This window comes from Pleurodeles waltl, chromosome 7 (genome assembly GCF_031143425.1).
Source record: "Pleurodeles waltl isolate 20211129_DDA chromosome 7, aPleWal1.hap1.20221129, whole genome shotgun sequence".
NCBI lineage: Eukaryota > Metazoa > Chordata > Amphibia > Caudata > Salamandridae > Pleurodeles > Pleurodeles waltl.
In genome coordinates, this window is record NC_090446.1 from 188,483,410 (window position 1) to 188,501,674 (window position 18,265).

General features: G+C 41.6%; 1 protein-coding gene and 1 pseudogene across 2 annotated transcripts in view; both read left to right on the forward strand.

Annotated features, from left to right (window-relative positions):
* Window positions 1-16,224, forward strand: part of KCNS1 (potassium voltage-gated channel modifier subfamily S member 1) — a 216,248-nt gene extending 200,024 nt beyond the window's left edge. For both annotated transcript variants that reach the window (XM_069243535.1, XM_069243536.1), the window contains one exon: window positions 13,758-16,224. In XM_069243535.1, coding sequence (XP_069099636.1) covers window positions 13,758-14,177 — 420 coding nt within the window. In that variant the 3' untranslated portion in view covers window positions 14,178-16,224. The remainder of the gene's footprint in view (window positions 1-13,757) is intronic.
* LOC138245634 (protein TFG pseudogene) lies at window positions 11,453-12,588 on the forward strand (annotated as a pseudogene).
* Window positions 16,225-18,265: the final 2,041 nt, after the last annotated feature.

Genomic DNA, 18,265 nt, shown 5'->3' on the forward strand with positions numbered 1-18,265 from the left:
GGTCCTGCATCGCTGTTGAGGATTACTTAAATGAGGAGCTTGTGATACAAAGTACTGCGTTGAGAATGCGTCATGCACCGGCTGGTACCGAAGAAGATGCAGGGCTTGTGATTCGGAGTCCTGCAGTGCTGTTGACAATAGGCGTGCAATACAAAGGCCAGCATCAAGGATGTGTCACAGAGCCAGTGGTTCAGAGGATACTGTGGGTGTCGATGAGAAGTCTTGCAACTTGATGCTATCAGCACCAGCTCCGATGCAGAGTTTTGTGAGGCAATGCATTGTGCTGAAGATCTGATGCTGAGTTTTTAGAGATGATGTATTGCATTGTGTGTGTTCTTCAGGAACCACAGCTGGGTTGACAGAGCACCTTGAGGTCCACTTCCAAGGGACCAGGACTGGAGCGGCACAACCTGGGGGACAAGACACACAACAGACTGAGTCCAGGGGCTGGGTTCAATATGGGTGTTCTGTCCCTCAGGTTTCTGATCACGAGGCCAGCCAACTGGCCCTTGGAGTCACTCTTGTGGTCCTAGATTCACCAGCAGGTCAAGTTCTTCACTCAGGTAGTAAGGCAGCCAGCTGCATGGCAGCAGAGCCAACAGAGTAGCAGTCCTTCTGGCAAAGCTGCACAGCAGTCTTTCAGAGTCTTCCACAGATCCAGATGTGCACTAAAACCTTAGGTCTAAGGGTCCGGTATTTATATCTGGTGCCAACTTTGAAATAGGCGGAGGTTCTGGATGGTTACGCTCCCAGAGGTGTATAAAATTGCATGCCTCCCTTTCTCTGGCCCAGCCCCATCTTGGGGGTCACAAAAGACCAGTGTCAAAACCTTTGTGAGAGAGCTCAGGCAAAGCCTTTGTTATGTGCAAGTGTGGTGACAGCTCCTCCTCCCCCAATCAAGTCCGAGATGGCAATCCTGCTACCAACTACTCCTCTTTGTCTTACTGTCTGGGAGCAATACACAAAGACCAACTGACAGCTACACCTAGTCATGTGACCTAGGAACAGGCTTCATGCACCAAATGGTTACAACAAAAAAATACAAATTTTCTAAAAGTGTCATTTTCAGAATTGTGATTCAAAATCCATACGTAGCATTAACAGAGGGGTTTAAATAACAATTCTTTAGACACCAAACTCGATTTGTGCTCACAATTGAAAGTTATCAAATATTAAGCGTAATAAGAAAACCCAGTGTTTTCCTTTTTCATTACAATTCCAAAGACACTAAACATGAACTGCTCACTTGCTCCCATTGAAAATTACAGCGTATGAAATGTAACAAGGTATATCCAATGTTAGTGTTTGGGAGAAGTAAGCATTGGGAGTTAAAAATGAATTTAAATATTTTTCTTTACCAGGACTGCAAAACTTAAAGGTACATGTCCAACTTTTTAGAGACACTGCACACTGCTCTCTAGACAAATTAGGGCCTACGATAGAGGTCACGTATGTGTATTGAAAAGGAAGGTTTAGGCCTGGAAACAGGTTTATTTTGCCAGCTGTTTAAAATTGCACACAAAGGTTGCAATGGCAGGCCTGAAACTTTAGTGGGTGGCTTAGGCAGTGAATCGGGCCTACTAGTACCTGAGTATATGTAGTACCGCTTTTCTAGGGACTAATAAGTAAATTACATGTGCCAATTGGGTGTAAACCAATTATACCATGTTTAGAGGAGGGAGTGCAAGCACTTTAGCACAAATCATCAGTTGTCAACAAAAATGAGAACAGCAAAAATGGAGAAGTAAGGCAAAAAGTTTGGGGGACCACCCTAAGGCTGATAAGTATAACAATTATTTTATAATCTTTTAAAAACCTTAAATTCAGGGTTCATTCATAGCTTCTCTTTACCCTATCAACTCCGAGGTACACATTTTGGTCTTGAAATAGGGGTGTGTGAAGGTGATTTTGACAATCTTGTGAAGTTTTTTTAAACTTTGACAAACTCATGAAATTGTTGATTATATAGACATATTTTAAGAGTTAGCAGAAGCAAAATCACCTAAAGTAGATTTCGGGGGAGAAACACTCCCACAATGACATTTCAACTGAGAACTATTGCACTAAAAATATTTGCAGTAAAAAGCTCCCTCAAAAGTATTTTGGTGGGGTATTTTGCCTACAATTGGAAATTGGAAAATGTGACAAATTCCAAAACATTCCTTTGGGAATTATAACTTCGCACATCTGTATTCCAAGTAGTTCCCGGCCCAGATGCCTCTTGAGTTGTGCTCCATTGGAGGTCAATTGACCCGATTTCAGAACTATCTGAGATACTTTCTACCCTTTGCAGTTCTTGAGATGTCAGATTTTCCTCCTCAATTGATATCTAGCACAAACCACAACCAAATCTTGCTTATCCTAACAGAAGCCCATTGGTAACCAAAAGAGGCAGTTGGATGCTTGGCAACTTTAAAGACCGTTGGGGTCAGGCCAATGTATATGTAAATAAAGAATATAGCAATGGTCAGACCACAGCAGTATCTTTTATTTGTGTGGATATTGATATGTAAGTTTCTTTTAAATTAATTTAGCTTTACTATTAGGGCTAGGTTGAGGATACTAATGTAACTAAAATAAAATTAACATTAGGTTCAATAATTTGTTGAGGTTAAGGATAATTGTTTTCTTTTATTAATTTATGTGCACATAATTACAGATTACTGTAGGTCGAGGACTAGAGTTAGGATAAGAATACTTAATTATTAAACTAAGCATTAAGTCTAGTATTAGAGGTATGGTAAAATTCCTCTGTTTTGGTTTTTCCAATATTTGTCATTCTTGTGTGATATTGGACATGTGTTAGTGGTGAGGTTTAATATCCTGCAGCCACAAATTGATTGTGTTTGATGTTGCTGGATTGTCTCTCGGTGCCAGGAGGGCCACACACGACCGCACAGGGAGATTCCTATTCTGGTGGTATTTAGTCCTGTGTGGAGTAAAAGCCAGAGCTAGCATTGCACCTATCATTAGTGCTAGCACCAGGGCCTTGGGTTGTTATGGACTTGCTTTTACTACCCAAACCAGAGGGGTTTAAGGAGTCCACTCTCCTTACTTACAATAGGACCCAAGGCCCTTGTGTTCTGAAACTCCTTACACACCCACTCATTGCTATTGGCAAGTGTTGAGCATATTGAAATGAACAAGGCGACCACACAGATAGCTGTTACAGTGAGACTGCTGCAGGGCGCAGGCGTTGCCTGTATTTGGAACGTTAGTGATGTCCCCACTTACACGCCCCATGCATTTTGCACCACATTGTTCAGAATATTGTGCGATCCTTAAACCAGTCCTTTCTATTAGATTCACGCTTACTTGGAAATTACACAGTGTTCTGTAAAACCCATGAGCTCCTCAGACGTATTTAAGAGAGAAGACATTTATCCCTCAGTATTCGCTACGTGTACATAACACAGATTTCTGAGATGATTCATGGAAGCTCGATTTATAGAAGGGTGATTAACAAGTACAGCTATCATCTCTCCAAATTCGAAACACGTAAAAGGTGCCTTACTTCTGGCAATGATTAAAATGAAATTATCAGTGTTATAAAAGCTGCTATGACGTGTAAATTATTTCACTCAGGTTCAATATTACCCTATGATTGCACAATATTAAACAATCAAAAGGAGGGAGAGTAAACTGCGTAATTTCTCTGGAAAGCTTGCAAACACCTACAGACCAGAAAATCTTGTAGTTATCCTTCCCTTTCCCACCAAAGAAATTGTTGGATGTCTACTCCATCCAAGAGAAAGTTTAAATGCTTTTCTCATGTTATGAAGCGGAATGCAACACCCCCCAAATTGATGGGGCGTAGAGGAAGAGAGTTCTTCCTGTTCGATAAAACAATTTCCACACAGACAAAAAAAGTGCCATCTAACAAATGTTCTGGCATTTTACCTGTGTCTAAATATAAATATATTTATCAAAGGCTTTGCATTTCCCTTGTGTCACACAAAGGCACACATGGCAACGGAAAACCTAGAATGAAATTGATCAAATCCAAAAGCTAGAATTAGTTTACCAAGCCACGCAAGGCCACCTTGCGTGGACCTACATGGCTTGGTTAATCTGTAATAATGCGAGGCATGGCATGATGCTGCCTTGAATTACTCTGTCCCAGGGTGGCATTAAATGGGTGAAAAGTGGGTGTTCCCTTGCATCCACCAATGTATTTTGGCACATTCCAAGATTTACCATGAGTGCTAGACCTGGGAATTCATCAAAATGCTACCCGTCCGAAGGGAGGCATAACAAGGATTCTGTAGCACACATAGAAAGATGAAACAGCCTCAGAGGATTGTTTTTGTGCAAGAAGTTGTCCTTTCCTGCATAAAAATAATCCTGCCTGCATCGAAAACAGCCTTGTCCGATGGGGCAAAGGGGCTTGCTTTGGTGCTAGTAGGCAGCAAAGTGCAACAGTGCAAGGAGAGGACAAAAATGCATCATATAATGTTAAATATGGCATATTCTTGTTCTCTCCGTGGCAGGTGTCTTGCTGCACTGCATTGCATTACATTTTGATAAATTCGCCCCATATTGCTTAAAATTATATCGATGGAAACCACCAAAGATAATCAACCATTGGCAAATCCAGCAGATCAGTCTTATAAGTGAAAATTAAAACCAGGCATATTGACTGTTTATCCCACAGTAACTGAGGGGATGAAATGATGGAAATTTAGACAACTTTACTTTAATGTTTCCCTACAGTTGACTTTATTGTTCTCTTTCCGTGGTAAGAAACTCAGTTGGTTGTCAACAAATCAAGCAGTGGCGCAGCGTCACCACCCTCACCAGTTCTTGGGTCTCTAAATCACCTGTTGCACTAATGATAGTTAAGCCCTTGATAGCCACCTACTCTGCATTTCATAAAATGTCCACACCTTGTGTGCGTTGGGATCAGGTGCCTGTGAAGCATGGAGAGCATTAGATAGTTGTGGTTGGGGTGGTCAGGTTGTATGTGAGTGCACGCATGTGAGTTTCACCATATTGGCGCATACAAGAGTGGGCAAGTTAGTGTGCAGTGGCGCCGGACCACTTTTCTGAGGGGAGGTGCTGGCTGGCAGCAGTCAACTTATGTATATCATTTGTACTTTCTATTCCTTGGAGGTATATATTTCAGATATTTGTACATTTCTTTGTAAAGTAAGAGCAAGTTTTAAATCAATGTGTTAGAAAACCTCACACTCACATTGTCTTTTCACTATCTCAGCAAGTGTTATTAGCTAAAATTACAAAATATAACTGTAACCAGAGAAAGGAACCATAGACCTAACTCTCCATGTATAAAATAATTAGGAGTGCTTTGTCAAATGCAATTGCCTTGTACTTTAATGCATAGTAAATAACCCAAGACCAGGGCCACTGGAATTATGCGATCGTGTGGCACCAGTGATTTTCGCATAATTATAGATTTGCAGCATTTGCCACATAATTCATCATCTACTGCATAATCTGCAGATTTTAACAACAATAACATTTGTTTCTAGCTCAAATGGTTCAAAAGTTACTAATAATGAAGCAATACATTTTGCTGTGCAGTTAAAGGCCCTTTACAAAGGTTGACGGGTTACCTTTCTGTTGCTTATTGCTACAATTGGGTGTTACACTGGTACTAGTGAGGTGCAACCAATGCCCACACAGTGTTACCAAGTTTCAAATTTAAAAAATGAAATAATACTATTGCTAAATGTGCTCAATTATGCCACATACTCTGCTTTTCTTGCTGCATAATTTACTTAATACTGCTGCATAATTTGTCCCTCTCCTGCCACAAAACTCCAGTGGCCCTCCCCAAGACTAAAAAATAACGGTTTAAATATTAACATGGATATCTGCTGGTCCTGCGCCCCTCCTCCACGCGACATTCTTTTGCTGAACCTGGGGCTTGCAAAGACCCCTACCTGGATGGTTTCCGAGTCTGACGACGGAAGCAGAATTGTTTCCTTCGAGTGCTGACTGATAAATTTCTTCCTGGAGTGGGAGTGAGAGGCATTGACGAGTCCCTATTGAACTTCTTGTTTTTGTAGTAGTACTTGCTTCTTACTTTATCTTTATTTTACCTCAGGATGGTGATTTCAAAAGAGTCCAGGACCTGGGGTAAGAACAGCCTCTGACTTGAAGCCTAAGCAGGTACACTGTTTGGAGTGCGACTTACCTAGTTTCTTGTGTTCAGTGACATCTTCGCCTCTTGCATCAGGGAGCATTTGCCACAAAACTTGGAGTTGCATCTAGGCACCATAGGCAGCCATTGTATACAGCCGTGACAGGAATCTGCTTCCTGCAGTCATGGAACAGTTTGATGCCTTTGATCTTTGGGGAGACATTTTCCCTAGAAGGGTCTCAAGAAAACACATTTTTAACTTTAGAAAACACTGATGAAACGTTGGGAGCAGAACTCCAGATATGCATCAAAGAAAATAAAAAAGTCGGATTGTAGAGTGGTGTCTCTATACAGTTCTGTGTCATCACTTCCTGGAGTGGCACGAGGTTGTCCTGGAGCCAGCTGTGCCACCTGTAGGCATACTGAGTCAGTGCTTCTTTTGTGCTTATTTTTGAGGGCTGCGACTTATTCTTCTCCCTGAAGCATTTGCTGCGAGCAAAAGACACATATGGGAAAGACGGATGAAGGGGAAAACGAAAAAACGTCACAGAGGGAGAAAGTAGAAAGCTGCAAGAGTGAGCTGAAGGGGCAGGAAGTGACTTTATATGGATTGAAGAGGCTCTAGATTGCTTCAGGATTACGATGCCTCAGTATTCTGTGTTCCCACATTTAATTGCAGCAGCCACGTGTTTAAGAGGAGGGCTTTGGGCACCGGCACCTTTTTATTTACAAATTAAGTACTGTACTGAGTACTTGCTTCTAGCTTTGCCACCTGTGGGTACCTTGGAGCACTTGCTTTGAAAAGTTACGGAACCAGGCTGGTTCCCCTACGAGGAGCGGGTTTTCAAAAGGTGAGGAATATGCAGTTAAATGTAGCCATCCGAAATGGCGTGCCTTAAATAATCCATTTTAGATTGAAATACACTACTGTGTTCTTGACCAACAATTAAACCACAATCAGACACCTTTGTACAATAAAGAGAAAGGGAAAAAGTGATGGGAAATTGAACTAACACTGAAAGTGCAGGAATAAAAAATTAACAAACTACAGCACACATAGGGCCATATTTATAGGTCTCTAGCGCCACAGGGTGGCGCTAAGCACAGCTCTGTGTTTACAAGGTGGCGTTAAGCCACTTTTTGTGCTTAACGCCACCTTGTAAATACGGCCACTGTGCGTGGAAGGGGCGTGCAAGGGGTGTTGCTGTGGGCCACCTTCCCGCACATAAACAATCACACCCCTCAACACAGACATAGTTGTACAATGGTTCAAGGATGCCTGCGTTGGAGCTGGCAGCTAAATTGAGCGCCAGCACAGGGGGAAACGCAGGTGTGCGCCTTATTCCCTTAAATACAGCGCATCCCAGCGTTTCAAAAGTGACGCAGCGTGGCGCTGCAAACTTTGGCGCAGCACCTCACTGCACCACTTTTTTTTTTTAAATCGGGCCCATAGTTAATTACACTAGAGACATCCTTCAATCCTCGTAGGCTCCAGTTCAGCTGGGCCTTGCTCTTGTCCTCAGAACTTGAGAAACTCCTTTTCTAGCAGTGCAGCTCTCAGCTGCAATTGTCGGGAAAGTTATGTGTGGAAAAATTGACAGCAGTACTCTCAATTTTAGGTAGGATCTGAAGTAGTAAATACTGTGTGCAGAAGATACCCGTAGATAGAGGTAGGTGTTTCTGAGGATCACAATGATCCTTAAAGGACCTAGTGGCCACACTTACAAACTGAGGTAAATGGATGGAGGCTGGAATCTTTTGGAAACACAGAGGTGAAAGGAAATGAGGAGATCTGGTGGCTGCCTCGTGGATGGCTTGATGGCATTGGAAAGACCCAAGAGAACCACTAGATGAAGAACATGCGAGATGAGAAGCACAACTTTCAGCCGCACTGGACTCTCACTGTGATTTTTTCATGGAAGAGTCTTCCTTAAAGAGAGTACTGAAAGCAGTACAGACTGTCCACGGCATTGAAAGGTCTGGGTCCACAGAACATGTTTTAAGACCACCCCTAAATGGCCTTAGCTTAGACAGAATAAGCACGGATATCTTCAGTGAGATGCTTACCTTCTAAGAAATTTATAAATACACTTATTTCACTGGGCCAATAACATGCATATAATTTATGAGGCCTAGGACACATCTACTGGTTAGATGAATATTCGGACACAAACTAGGTCATGACATGTGGATGTGCATGTGGACCAACTTGATTTGATGACAATGCATACAAAACGCACGAGTATAGAGATTGAATTTCATCTATGCCCCTTTGGTGAGTATTGCCTAATATAGAAATAGCATTCAGTGCACCTTGACTTAAATCAAACTGGAGGTTCCTGGGAATGCGCAAAAAAGATGCTCCTTCTCAGGTGAGGCATAAAGAAGAGAAAGATCTTTATTTCTCCCTGTAAATTCCTTTTTTATGTGTGCTGCATTCTGCCTTTCAGGATTGTTTTTGTGCAGGAAGGTGTCCTGCATGCAACACAGGTACCCTTGCACATTGATGCAAGGGTGCCTTCATTGGAGCTAGGCTGCCAAAAAGGCGCTAGAGCAGGGGAAAAGGCAGGAATGCACCATATTGCCTTAAATTGGCACATTACTTCCCTTTCTCTATCATGCAGTGCAGCACACCAAGGTGACTTACTGAGCTGCAATGAGTGACATCCCCATCAATATGTCCCTTAATTCCCATTGTACAGGCACAAAGTAACTACTGCATTCAGCTGAAATACTCACCCTTCTTGAATGTGAGGGAGCAATTTTCCTTCAGGTACGTAGCGTGTGAAGTATGTAGCTGGTAACATATTGTCTTGGCACTTAAAACACAAATCGCTGTCAAAGCAGAATCCCATATCGCTGATGTAGCAGCTGGAAATATGCAGCCTGGAAATTAACTTTCAGACAATGTCCCCTGATCAAGTTGCAGATTCAAATAACCATTCGGAGAGATGCCAGGTCAAGCCCTAATCTGGGTTTAATTTGGGTAGCACTTAAAAACGCATACAATGCAATCCAAACAAACTGGCCCATAACTTCCATAAAAACCCAGGTTGTTAAAATCTTATATATGAAAAAAAAAAAATAATGTCAAGTGCAAATTGCAACATCTGAGTACATGTGCTGGAGAACATCTTTGACAGTGTGTTGTCTCTCTGTCTCTGTTTCTCTCTCCCAGTAATATAATCGAATAATATAATCATTTGTTGCACATTAGGGCTGGCTGAGATCACCCCAGACAAAACTGGCCTTTTTCCTTCTACCATAGTCATGGCACAGACTGGAATCTAGAAAAAAAGATAAAAATTGCAACTGCACTTCTGTGAACGTCACTCTCCACCAAATAGTTTTTGACTGCAGACTCTTACCTTTGTCTGAAACCTGAATCCCCTGCACCCTGGTAGGCACCCACCACATACATCTGCTAAATTAACATTCCCTTTCATCTTGTGCAAATCAGACTGGCAGCAACAGTGTGATTTGGGGAAACAGTGGCCTCCTAGTGCTCTATCATGAATACTACCCCTAGAGCGTTTTACGCCTGCTTTTTGGAAACAACAGACACTATGGCATTTCAACAGGGCCACATATGCTTACGTTGCCTCTTCTGTAAAAAGGGAAGAGATAGCGCAATCTGAAAGAGGTGTGTTCTCGTTTGCATGGTGACGCAAACCCATGCAAATGAGGACACCCTTTCCCACAATCTGTTTGTCTTCAGAAGTCACCTTCTGTGAGGGAGGCATGAGGGCCACAGGGACTCCTCGGGCATTCCACAGCAAGCAGGTGCAGTCACTCACTGCATCCACCTAGAGGAGGATCTCTTCCCACTTCACTTTGAAATGGAGTACGGGTCACTGCCTCCAGTAAAAGGGAGATAAGGGCTTCAAACAGCAGGTTCATGCCTGTACTGGCAACTGCACATTTGTTGTTCCAGTCTCCGCCAACTGCACCCAGTTAAAAGTGCACTATAGGGCAGCCTGGGGCAGTGACCTCTATGTCTAATATGACATAGTATGGTATATACATGACTAAAGGGCCCAGGTAAATTTCTCTGAACCGTACAGCATGTATGCCCTGCACAGCACAGTACTACTTCTTTAGAGAACTAAAAATAATTATTCATTGTTTTGCGTGTTTCATTTCTCTCACTGGACCCTGCCATCTCAAGGGGACTGAGTTACATTCAGAATGGTGTATATGACAACCTAGTCCCAAGATCCTTTTGGAGCGGCAAGCTCCTCCCTCGCCACTGGGACAAGTAAAGTGGCTGTTTTCTGTTAGCATCCTTACTTTCTGTGGCTGAAGTCCAAAGCACAAAGACATATGTAAGGTCTGGTAGCAGAGAAGCCCAACAAGAACACGTGATCCAAAGCTGCAGAGGAGTCAACTGGCAGCTACAAGCCCGGTATCTGTTAAGTCCACTGCTTGGGTATTGACAGAAGATGTAAAAGAAAGTTTTGTTTAAAGATCCCTGCTGATTTTCTTTCAACAACATCTAAAGAACAGCTGCAGCGGGACAAATATGTAGAACTGATTCTAAAACTCATCAGAAGCAAGGTCAAAGGGCCTCATGGAATTCAGAAAAGACATGGTGCTGACTAAGAAAGATTATTTGATCTCTCATAAAGTTTCCCATTACAGGCTTAGAAAAGTTTTTCCACAACGACAAATTATCTTGATATACTCCAGCATATGCACTTGCATGTTGAACTACGTTTGTCTCTGGACACACTGTAGAGTCAAACAGAGACCTCTGACTAAATATGTCACCTTTATCGGTTTTTCGTAGAACAACACAACTTTCCATAAAATTCCATGTTCACAGCTACTCCCCATTACTTATTTTGAGTAAGAGCCTCACCCAGTGTTCCCTACTTAGTGACTTTTCTTAGAATTTATGTGGTTATTACCTCGTGAACATTTCACTTTAAACACTTGATTGGGGCTTCACATTTGTATTCGACCACAGATATTTATTATTTGTTCCATGCGCTCCCTCTTTCCCTCAAATAGAGCAAGCCTTGATCTTGGTACACACTACCCCAGGACTTTGATCTGTCACCGTAAGATCATGTTAGCAAGGTTGCTGTGGAAGCTTAGCCCTACCATATATAAAGGTTTTGGCAACCACGCTGCCTCAATCTGCCCCGGTTTTTTCACTAGTAGACCCCTGCTTTATAAAATAAAATGGAAGGCAGACAACAAAAATAATTATTATTCACACGCAACCCCGAAGTGCTAAAATGATGAACGAATGACATCCGTTTAAAGATCTGCAACGGTCAGCTGATCTTAGCCTGAGTTTACGGACGATTCAGTCTGGGATAAGACATCATGGAGTCCTCCATGAACGGACAGTTGGACTTCAGCAGGAAACTCATTATGAAAGCCCAAATTTGAAAGGACAATTAACGAATTCCAATTCAAAATGAAGACATAACCTATGACGAGTTGGTGCTAATGATGCAGAGAGTTTTCAGCACGAAACTGTTAAACAATGATGAAGTCACGATGAAGTACAAAGATGAATATGGTGACCTTATAACAATTTTTAACTGCTCCAATTTGTCTTTTGCTATCCAGTGCAGTAGGATACTCAAAGTGACTCTGTTTGCTAATGGTCAACCAAGACCTCTGGAATCCAGCCAAATGAAATATCTCAACAGAGAACTAAGAGGTTTTCGCAACAAAGTGAACAGATTGATTGATACTTTAGAACATTCTGCTGATCCTGGATTTTCTGCCAGCCTTCCTCAGAATGATGATGCGGAGGGTAGAAAAAATAGCCACCCGCACCTGACTCTACTGTCAAACAATCTACCCAAGTTAAATCGCAAGCATGTCTGCTTTTGATCCCTTAAAAATCCAGGTTAAATCAGCAAAAATGTCATGTCCTCATTTGGACTTGCAGAAGACCGGGTATCAAGATCACCAAGTGCTCCTGTGGAAGAATGCTCAACCACACCTGACAGCATTCATCTACTGCTCACCCATCCGGAGGCCAGTCATAACAGCTGCACTCGTATGCAGGTGCCTGACATCAAGCAAGCCAGATGTATCAACAGTACCCGCAGCAGGCTGGCTATCTACAACAGCCACCACAGGCCCAGTCTTAGCAACAGTATGGCATGCAGTATACTGGCTACAATCAAACAACCATACCTCAACAAGCACACTAGTTTCAAGGATACAATCAGCCAAGTTCTGAGGTTGCAGGACCGGGATTTTCAGCTCAGTCTCAGCAACAGACATCTCAGCTTCGATAGAAACAAGTAGGCACCTTCCAACTACAAAATTAAACAACACAAACCTCTCAGCCAGCTAATCACATTGTTCCTCCCCCTTCCCAACCTGGAATGGCTCAGGTCCAGCCAGGTGCCTTTCTAGCTAGGCCTGCTTTCACGCCTCGTCCTGAAAGTATTGCTACTTCTCCTCCAAGTGGTTCCAATCCCTATGCACCCAACCATCCAGGGTACCAATAAAGCCCAATGCATAACTTGTGGTACAGGCTAGACACTTTCCATCCAAACAGACTCCAATGTTAACTTTTTCAATAGTGTTGAAGTTAAAGCATAAAACGTTCTTCATGGCATCACTGTTGCTATTAAATAAATACAATATCATTTCAGGGGCATAAGACCAAATTCCTTTTTCCCCCGCTCTAAATTGTAAAAGCTTCCTAGTTTCTTTTTTAAAAAACTACCTTCATACGTGTAAAGTGATTGACATCCCGGCTTGTGTTTTGTGAAGGGTATAAAAGTGCGAAAGTGAAGTTTAGCCCATGTATCTGCCTTGTTTTTACTATAAATGTGGTGTACTAAATGTGATCCATACTAGAGTAAAAACTATCTAGTTTGTACAAATGTATGATTCCCACTAATTAATATTCACATTTTTCAGTAATAGCAATAATACATCTGTAAATTTTATTGACTGTGACATAACGTGACACTACTGTGTATTGGCTTACATGACAATTGTTCAAACAATCATAAAGGGTTAAGAGGCATAAGCTCAAATGTTTTAGGTCTTTGAGTAGCCACGATAGTTTGATTTAGCTAAAATGATATGTATAATACACACACTCATTGGGGCTCTCAACCAAGCTCTTCATCTATTGGTCTGTTATTGTATCAATCACATTTTTCTTCTGGCCGTTACAGGATACAGCATGGGGCATTGGGTCGGCCCTCATCAGCCATTGGCCTACTTCACTGTGATTGACAGGTTTCTGTCCTTTCACAAGGTGCGCATCTGCACACAAAGTAGTTCCCTTTAAGTGCAAGAGCCTACTATGGCTATGTGTGCTTTTTGAGAACAAAAATGAGTTTTACTTTTAGTCATTGTCATTTTTTTTTAGACTGGCGGCTTCCTCAACTTTCAAGTTTTGCAAAAATCACGTTAGAACAAACCAAGCATTGACAAAGACAAAAGGCTGGCGCCCAACGTCATATCTATTGCCTTTGCCCGTGCTTGTTTTACATGAATCCCTGATGGCTGGCTACTGAAGGACAAATAACCAATTAAACACAAGTTCAATGACATATGCTTTGTATTACTACTTTTTGTTACAAAAATTGGCATGTAATACCTGTTACAATTTGTTTATTCTACTTTTCAAGTGAGTGTTTTTTTTTTTCTTTAATTGCAGCACAGCTATAGGGAAGTGGGCATGTTGCTCCTGTACCTGGCAGTGGGAGTCTGTGTTTTTTCGGGAGTGGCCTACACCGCAGAAATGGATGAAGATGCAGGCTTTGACACCATCCCAGCGTGTTGGTGGTGGGGCACTGTGAGCATGACAACCGTGGGATATGGAGATGTGGTACCAGTAACTGTAGCGGGTAAATTGGCTGCTTCAGGTTGCATCCTGGGAGGAATTCTGGTGGTAGCTTTGCCCATTACAATCATCTTCAACAAGTTCTCGCACTTCTACCGGAGACAAAAGGCGCTGGAGGCCGCAGTGCGGAATAGCGACAGGGAAAAAGCAGTTGATGAAAACGGAAATGGTGAAAGCCAACTATCTGAAGACGAAGGAAACGAAACAAGTGACACCGGACTTTCTCAGAAATAATCACCGTGACATGAACAGAATAATTATTATTTCATTTCCATAAATCAAATTGAGAGCAGACACTTCATAGACCAAAGCAAATATATATATGTATATATTTTGGCGACCAGTGTCTCCAGGTACGCAACCTACGAAAATATCATACGGAAGGAACAACAGCATGATCATATCAGCTTGTCATTGGCATATCCATCTGGAGAATTCGCTTCTTCTTTCCCTTTTCATAAAAGGACCCATATAACTGACTGTCTCCATGCTCTCTGTCAGATCTGGAGTTCATAAACTAACAAAGCCAAGAAGTGTTAATTTCTATTATGAAGTTCTTAGGCATGCAGGTTACTTTCTTACTGAAGTCTCTTACGCAAATCATTACTTCATTCATGCCGTACATTGTTCTTTATTGAACAGAGCTATAATTTCATAGTTTAGGTGGGCCAACATACCTGTGACAATACAGAAGGCTGATTGGTCCAACCTAGCTAAATCCACATGAAGTATTATAGGTGCCTTTGTTAGGGAACAGCCTTTACCACATAGAGTTTTCCACACAATGCCTTTACCATGTACCATTTACCATGCATGTGCCCGTACAATGCAAGTTTGACGAATCTTCGAAGAAATTTCAAACCTATTTTACCGTTCACTTCAGCTGCTGTCTGGAAAGTTTTGGGACTATCTGTCAAGTGGCGGCCTAGAAAAAGTTGGCGGGGGGGGGGGTAAAACCTGTTTTCCCCATGCAATTTCCCATGGGGATTTTAGTCACGACCACAGGCTGAACCGCTGAACAGAATTACAGTCAATTTGGCAGAAATAGAAATCTTGGTCCAGAATGTGTGCCTTTTGTTATTTGGTGTAAATGTGTTAAGTAGTTTTGGAGTTATTTATGAAAAAAGATGTACATATATCTAGAAACACAAATCCACGTGGTGTATCCACAGATTCAAGCACCAACGGCAATGCTGTGAGTTTCGGGCCGCATCTGAGAGGAAAGTTACAGCCACCATTTGGCACATCGGGACTCAGTTCCTGGGGGTGGGGGGAATAACATTTAAAAGCGATAGAAGGGGGGAGAGTAGAGTTACCTCTGCCCTAGGGGACTGATTGAGTGGTCTGTGAGGGGCCCCTAATGGGCAGAAAATTGTCCAAAAACATTTTTTTTAGGGTGTGAAGAGCCACATATCCACCACAGTGCTTAGTGCAACCCCTGTGTGCCCCACATAGGATCTGCGGGTCAAGACCCCAATTAATGATTTTAAAAAATACAAACACATACTCACAGACCCACACACCAACTCACACACTCCCCCACACATTCAAATACTGACTCACACACCCATGCAGCCACTCACACAACGCCTCAGATATCCACAAAACTACTTATACACCAACTCACAGACCCACACAGCTACTCATACACCCATACAATCACTCTCACACCCATGCAGCCACTCATGCCCCCACTCACAAACCCGCACGTGTACTCACACACCCACACGATCACTCACACACCCAGATAGCCATTCATACACCCACTGACAGACCAAGACATATACTCACACAACCACTTACACACAAGCACAACCACTCTCACCCACTCATTTACCCATAGTCACAAACACACTCACAGACCCACAAAACCACTCACATACCCACACAGCGGCTCACACAACCACTCACACATTTATACAGCCACTCACAGACCCACAAAACCACTCACACAGCCAAGCACACACCTATTCACACACCCACACACGCCCATATAGCCACTCACATACCCACAGTCACTCAATAGCATATGTTTGCATTAAATGTGGTGTTGTTTTAGTATTGAATGTGTGCATTTGGTTGGGAACGCATCCGAGGATCGCTTAAATGCATAAAAAAAAAAAAAAGAGTTGGTGCATTGCATTTATAGAAAGACTATATAAGTTATCTTACCTTCATTTTTTAATTATTTAGGCTATATAATAAATATAAATGTGAGAATAAAATGTATATATAAAACTGTGAAATGGTATATTAGTAAACTGAAATTATGGGTGTCAAATTATAGTACAATTTATATTTTTTAAAACTGTGAAATTCAAAGTTACAGGGACATTACAGTTAGTAAATTGCACAAACAACTGTATAAATTCACTGAAAAAACAAAGGTTACAGAGATTTTATAGTTAGGAAACAGAATAAAAAAATAAAAAAAACGTAGACGTTCACTGAAAAAGCCAAAGGTTACAGGAACTGTATAGTTAGGTACAGGTTTTACACACATAAAACCATAGAAATTCCGCCGTTGGAGTTAAAGTTATCTCAAGCAACTATAACTCACACAGTAAGATAACTATAACTGAGGAACTCAGGTCCTTGCCGTGCACTGCTAATTACTGCACATATTACATCACTCATGACATCTTCTATGGATCACTGATAATATCACTACAAAATTTACAATGAGATTATTGATGAGAAAACTGCATGGTGAGAGTGTGAGTGGCCAGTGGCATTTGAGCCTTTCTGTCCAGGAGGGCGTGTGCCTTTAGAAACACAGCAGGTTTCTATTTCCCATCCGGGGAGGGATGGCGACAAGAAGACCGAGGCAATTTGTGTATATATGCATGGTAAAAGCATATATGGTAAAAGCATAGGCATGGTAAAAGCATACATGGTAAAAGCATAGGCATGGTAAAGGCATGCATGATAAAAGCACGTATGATAAAGGCATGAGTGGCAAAGTCATATATTCCTATTCTTGGTTCATTGAAAAATCCATAGGGCTGCTTTCTTTGTTTTACATAATCCATTTTGAATTCTAATCATGTAAACACTCTGCTCTTATTCTACAGCTTTTAACAATGACCTCGCTTCACTAAGATTCATAGCGTGATTACTATTGGAAGTGGGACATTGTAGACGACTAGGCTATGAAAACAGACAATGAAACAACCCAGTTCAATTACCCTAAAATCAGCCCATTAATCAACTATGCATGTGTTTACAATTATGTATGCTCTTAGTCTACACAGACAGGCGAACGCATGATTTTAGGAAAGTAGATTTTAAGAAGGGTAAAATAACTGACTAAAGGAAGGTCTAGCAGGGACAGCATGCCCGGTACTGGGTTAAAAATACACAAAATGTGCCTTCTTCAGTTTACCATTACAAGTCTATTTCATTAATTTACTAACTAACAATAACAGCAGCATGGTGTCAACATTCTTAATCATATTGTATTATAGCACAGTATGACAAAAGTGTCTAAATCAAATATAGAACATAAATAATAAAAACAAAAGAATTATGTAATAAATGGATGATTTTCCTGTTCAATATAGGCAATATGGTTCACTCAGGAAATCCATATTACAACAAACTATTTGTGGATTCTTCATTGAGTTCTTGATATATTGAGGGTGTATACATTTAGGGCCTGATTACAACTTTGGAGGACGGTGTTAAACCGTCCCAAAAGTGGAGGATATACCACCTACCGTATTACGAGTCCATTATATCCTATGGAACTCGTAATACGGTAGGTGGTATATCCACCACTTTTGGGACGGTTTAACACCGTCCTCCAAAGTTGTAATCAGGCCCTTAGTGATGAATCAGTTTAATTACATTTTCACCGACTGTAATCTCTATACTTTTTATAAAATTCTTGAGTCCTAGGACCTATTACGTGTTGATGTGAAAACGTTATCTGACCATGGGATTCTTCACCAATATCTCACTTCTTATTACTATTTGCCAACACCATATGATCGGAACCAAAAATGGACCTCAATGCTTTTGTAATGCATAGATTCCGAGGACAGCCATAAGGAGTTCTGTTCTCAACGCTTCCAGTTCTCCAAATCCCCTGGGCAACTCCAGAATATCTTAACTTTAGATGGGGGAGTATAGCTGATCAGGTACTGATATAAATTAAAGATAGTTACATTGGTGAACAGGTGACATTTAAACCACTACACTAATTAACATATATGCTATTTTGTTAGACTCAATGGAATACATTTTCTAACAATATTAGACAAAGTGGTGAGAATCATGTCAATATCCAGGGGCATATTTATACTCCGTTTGCGCCGGAA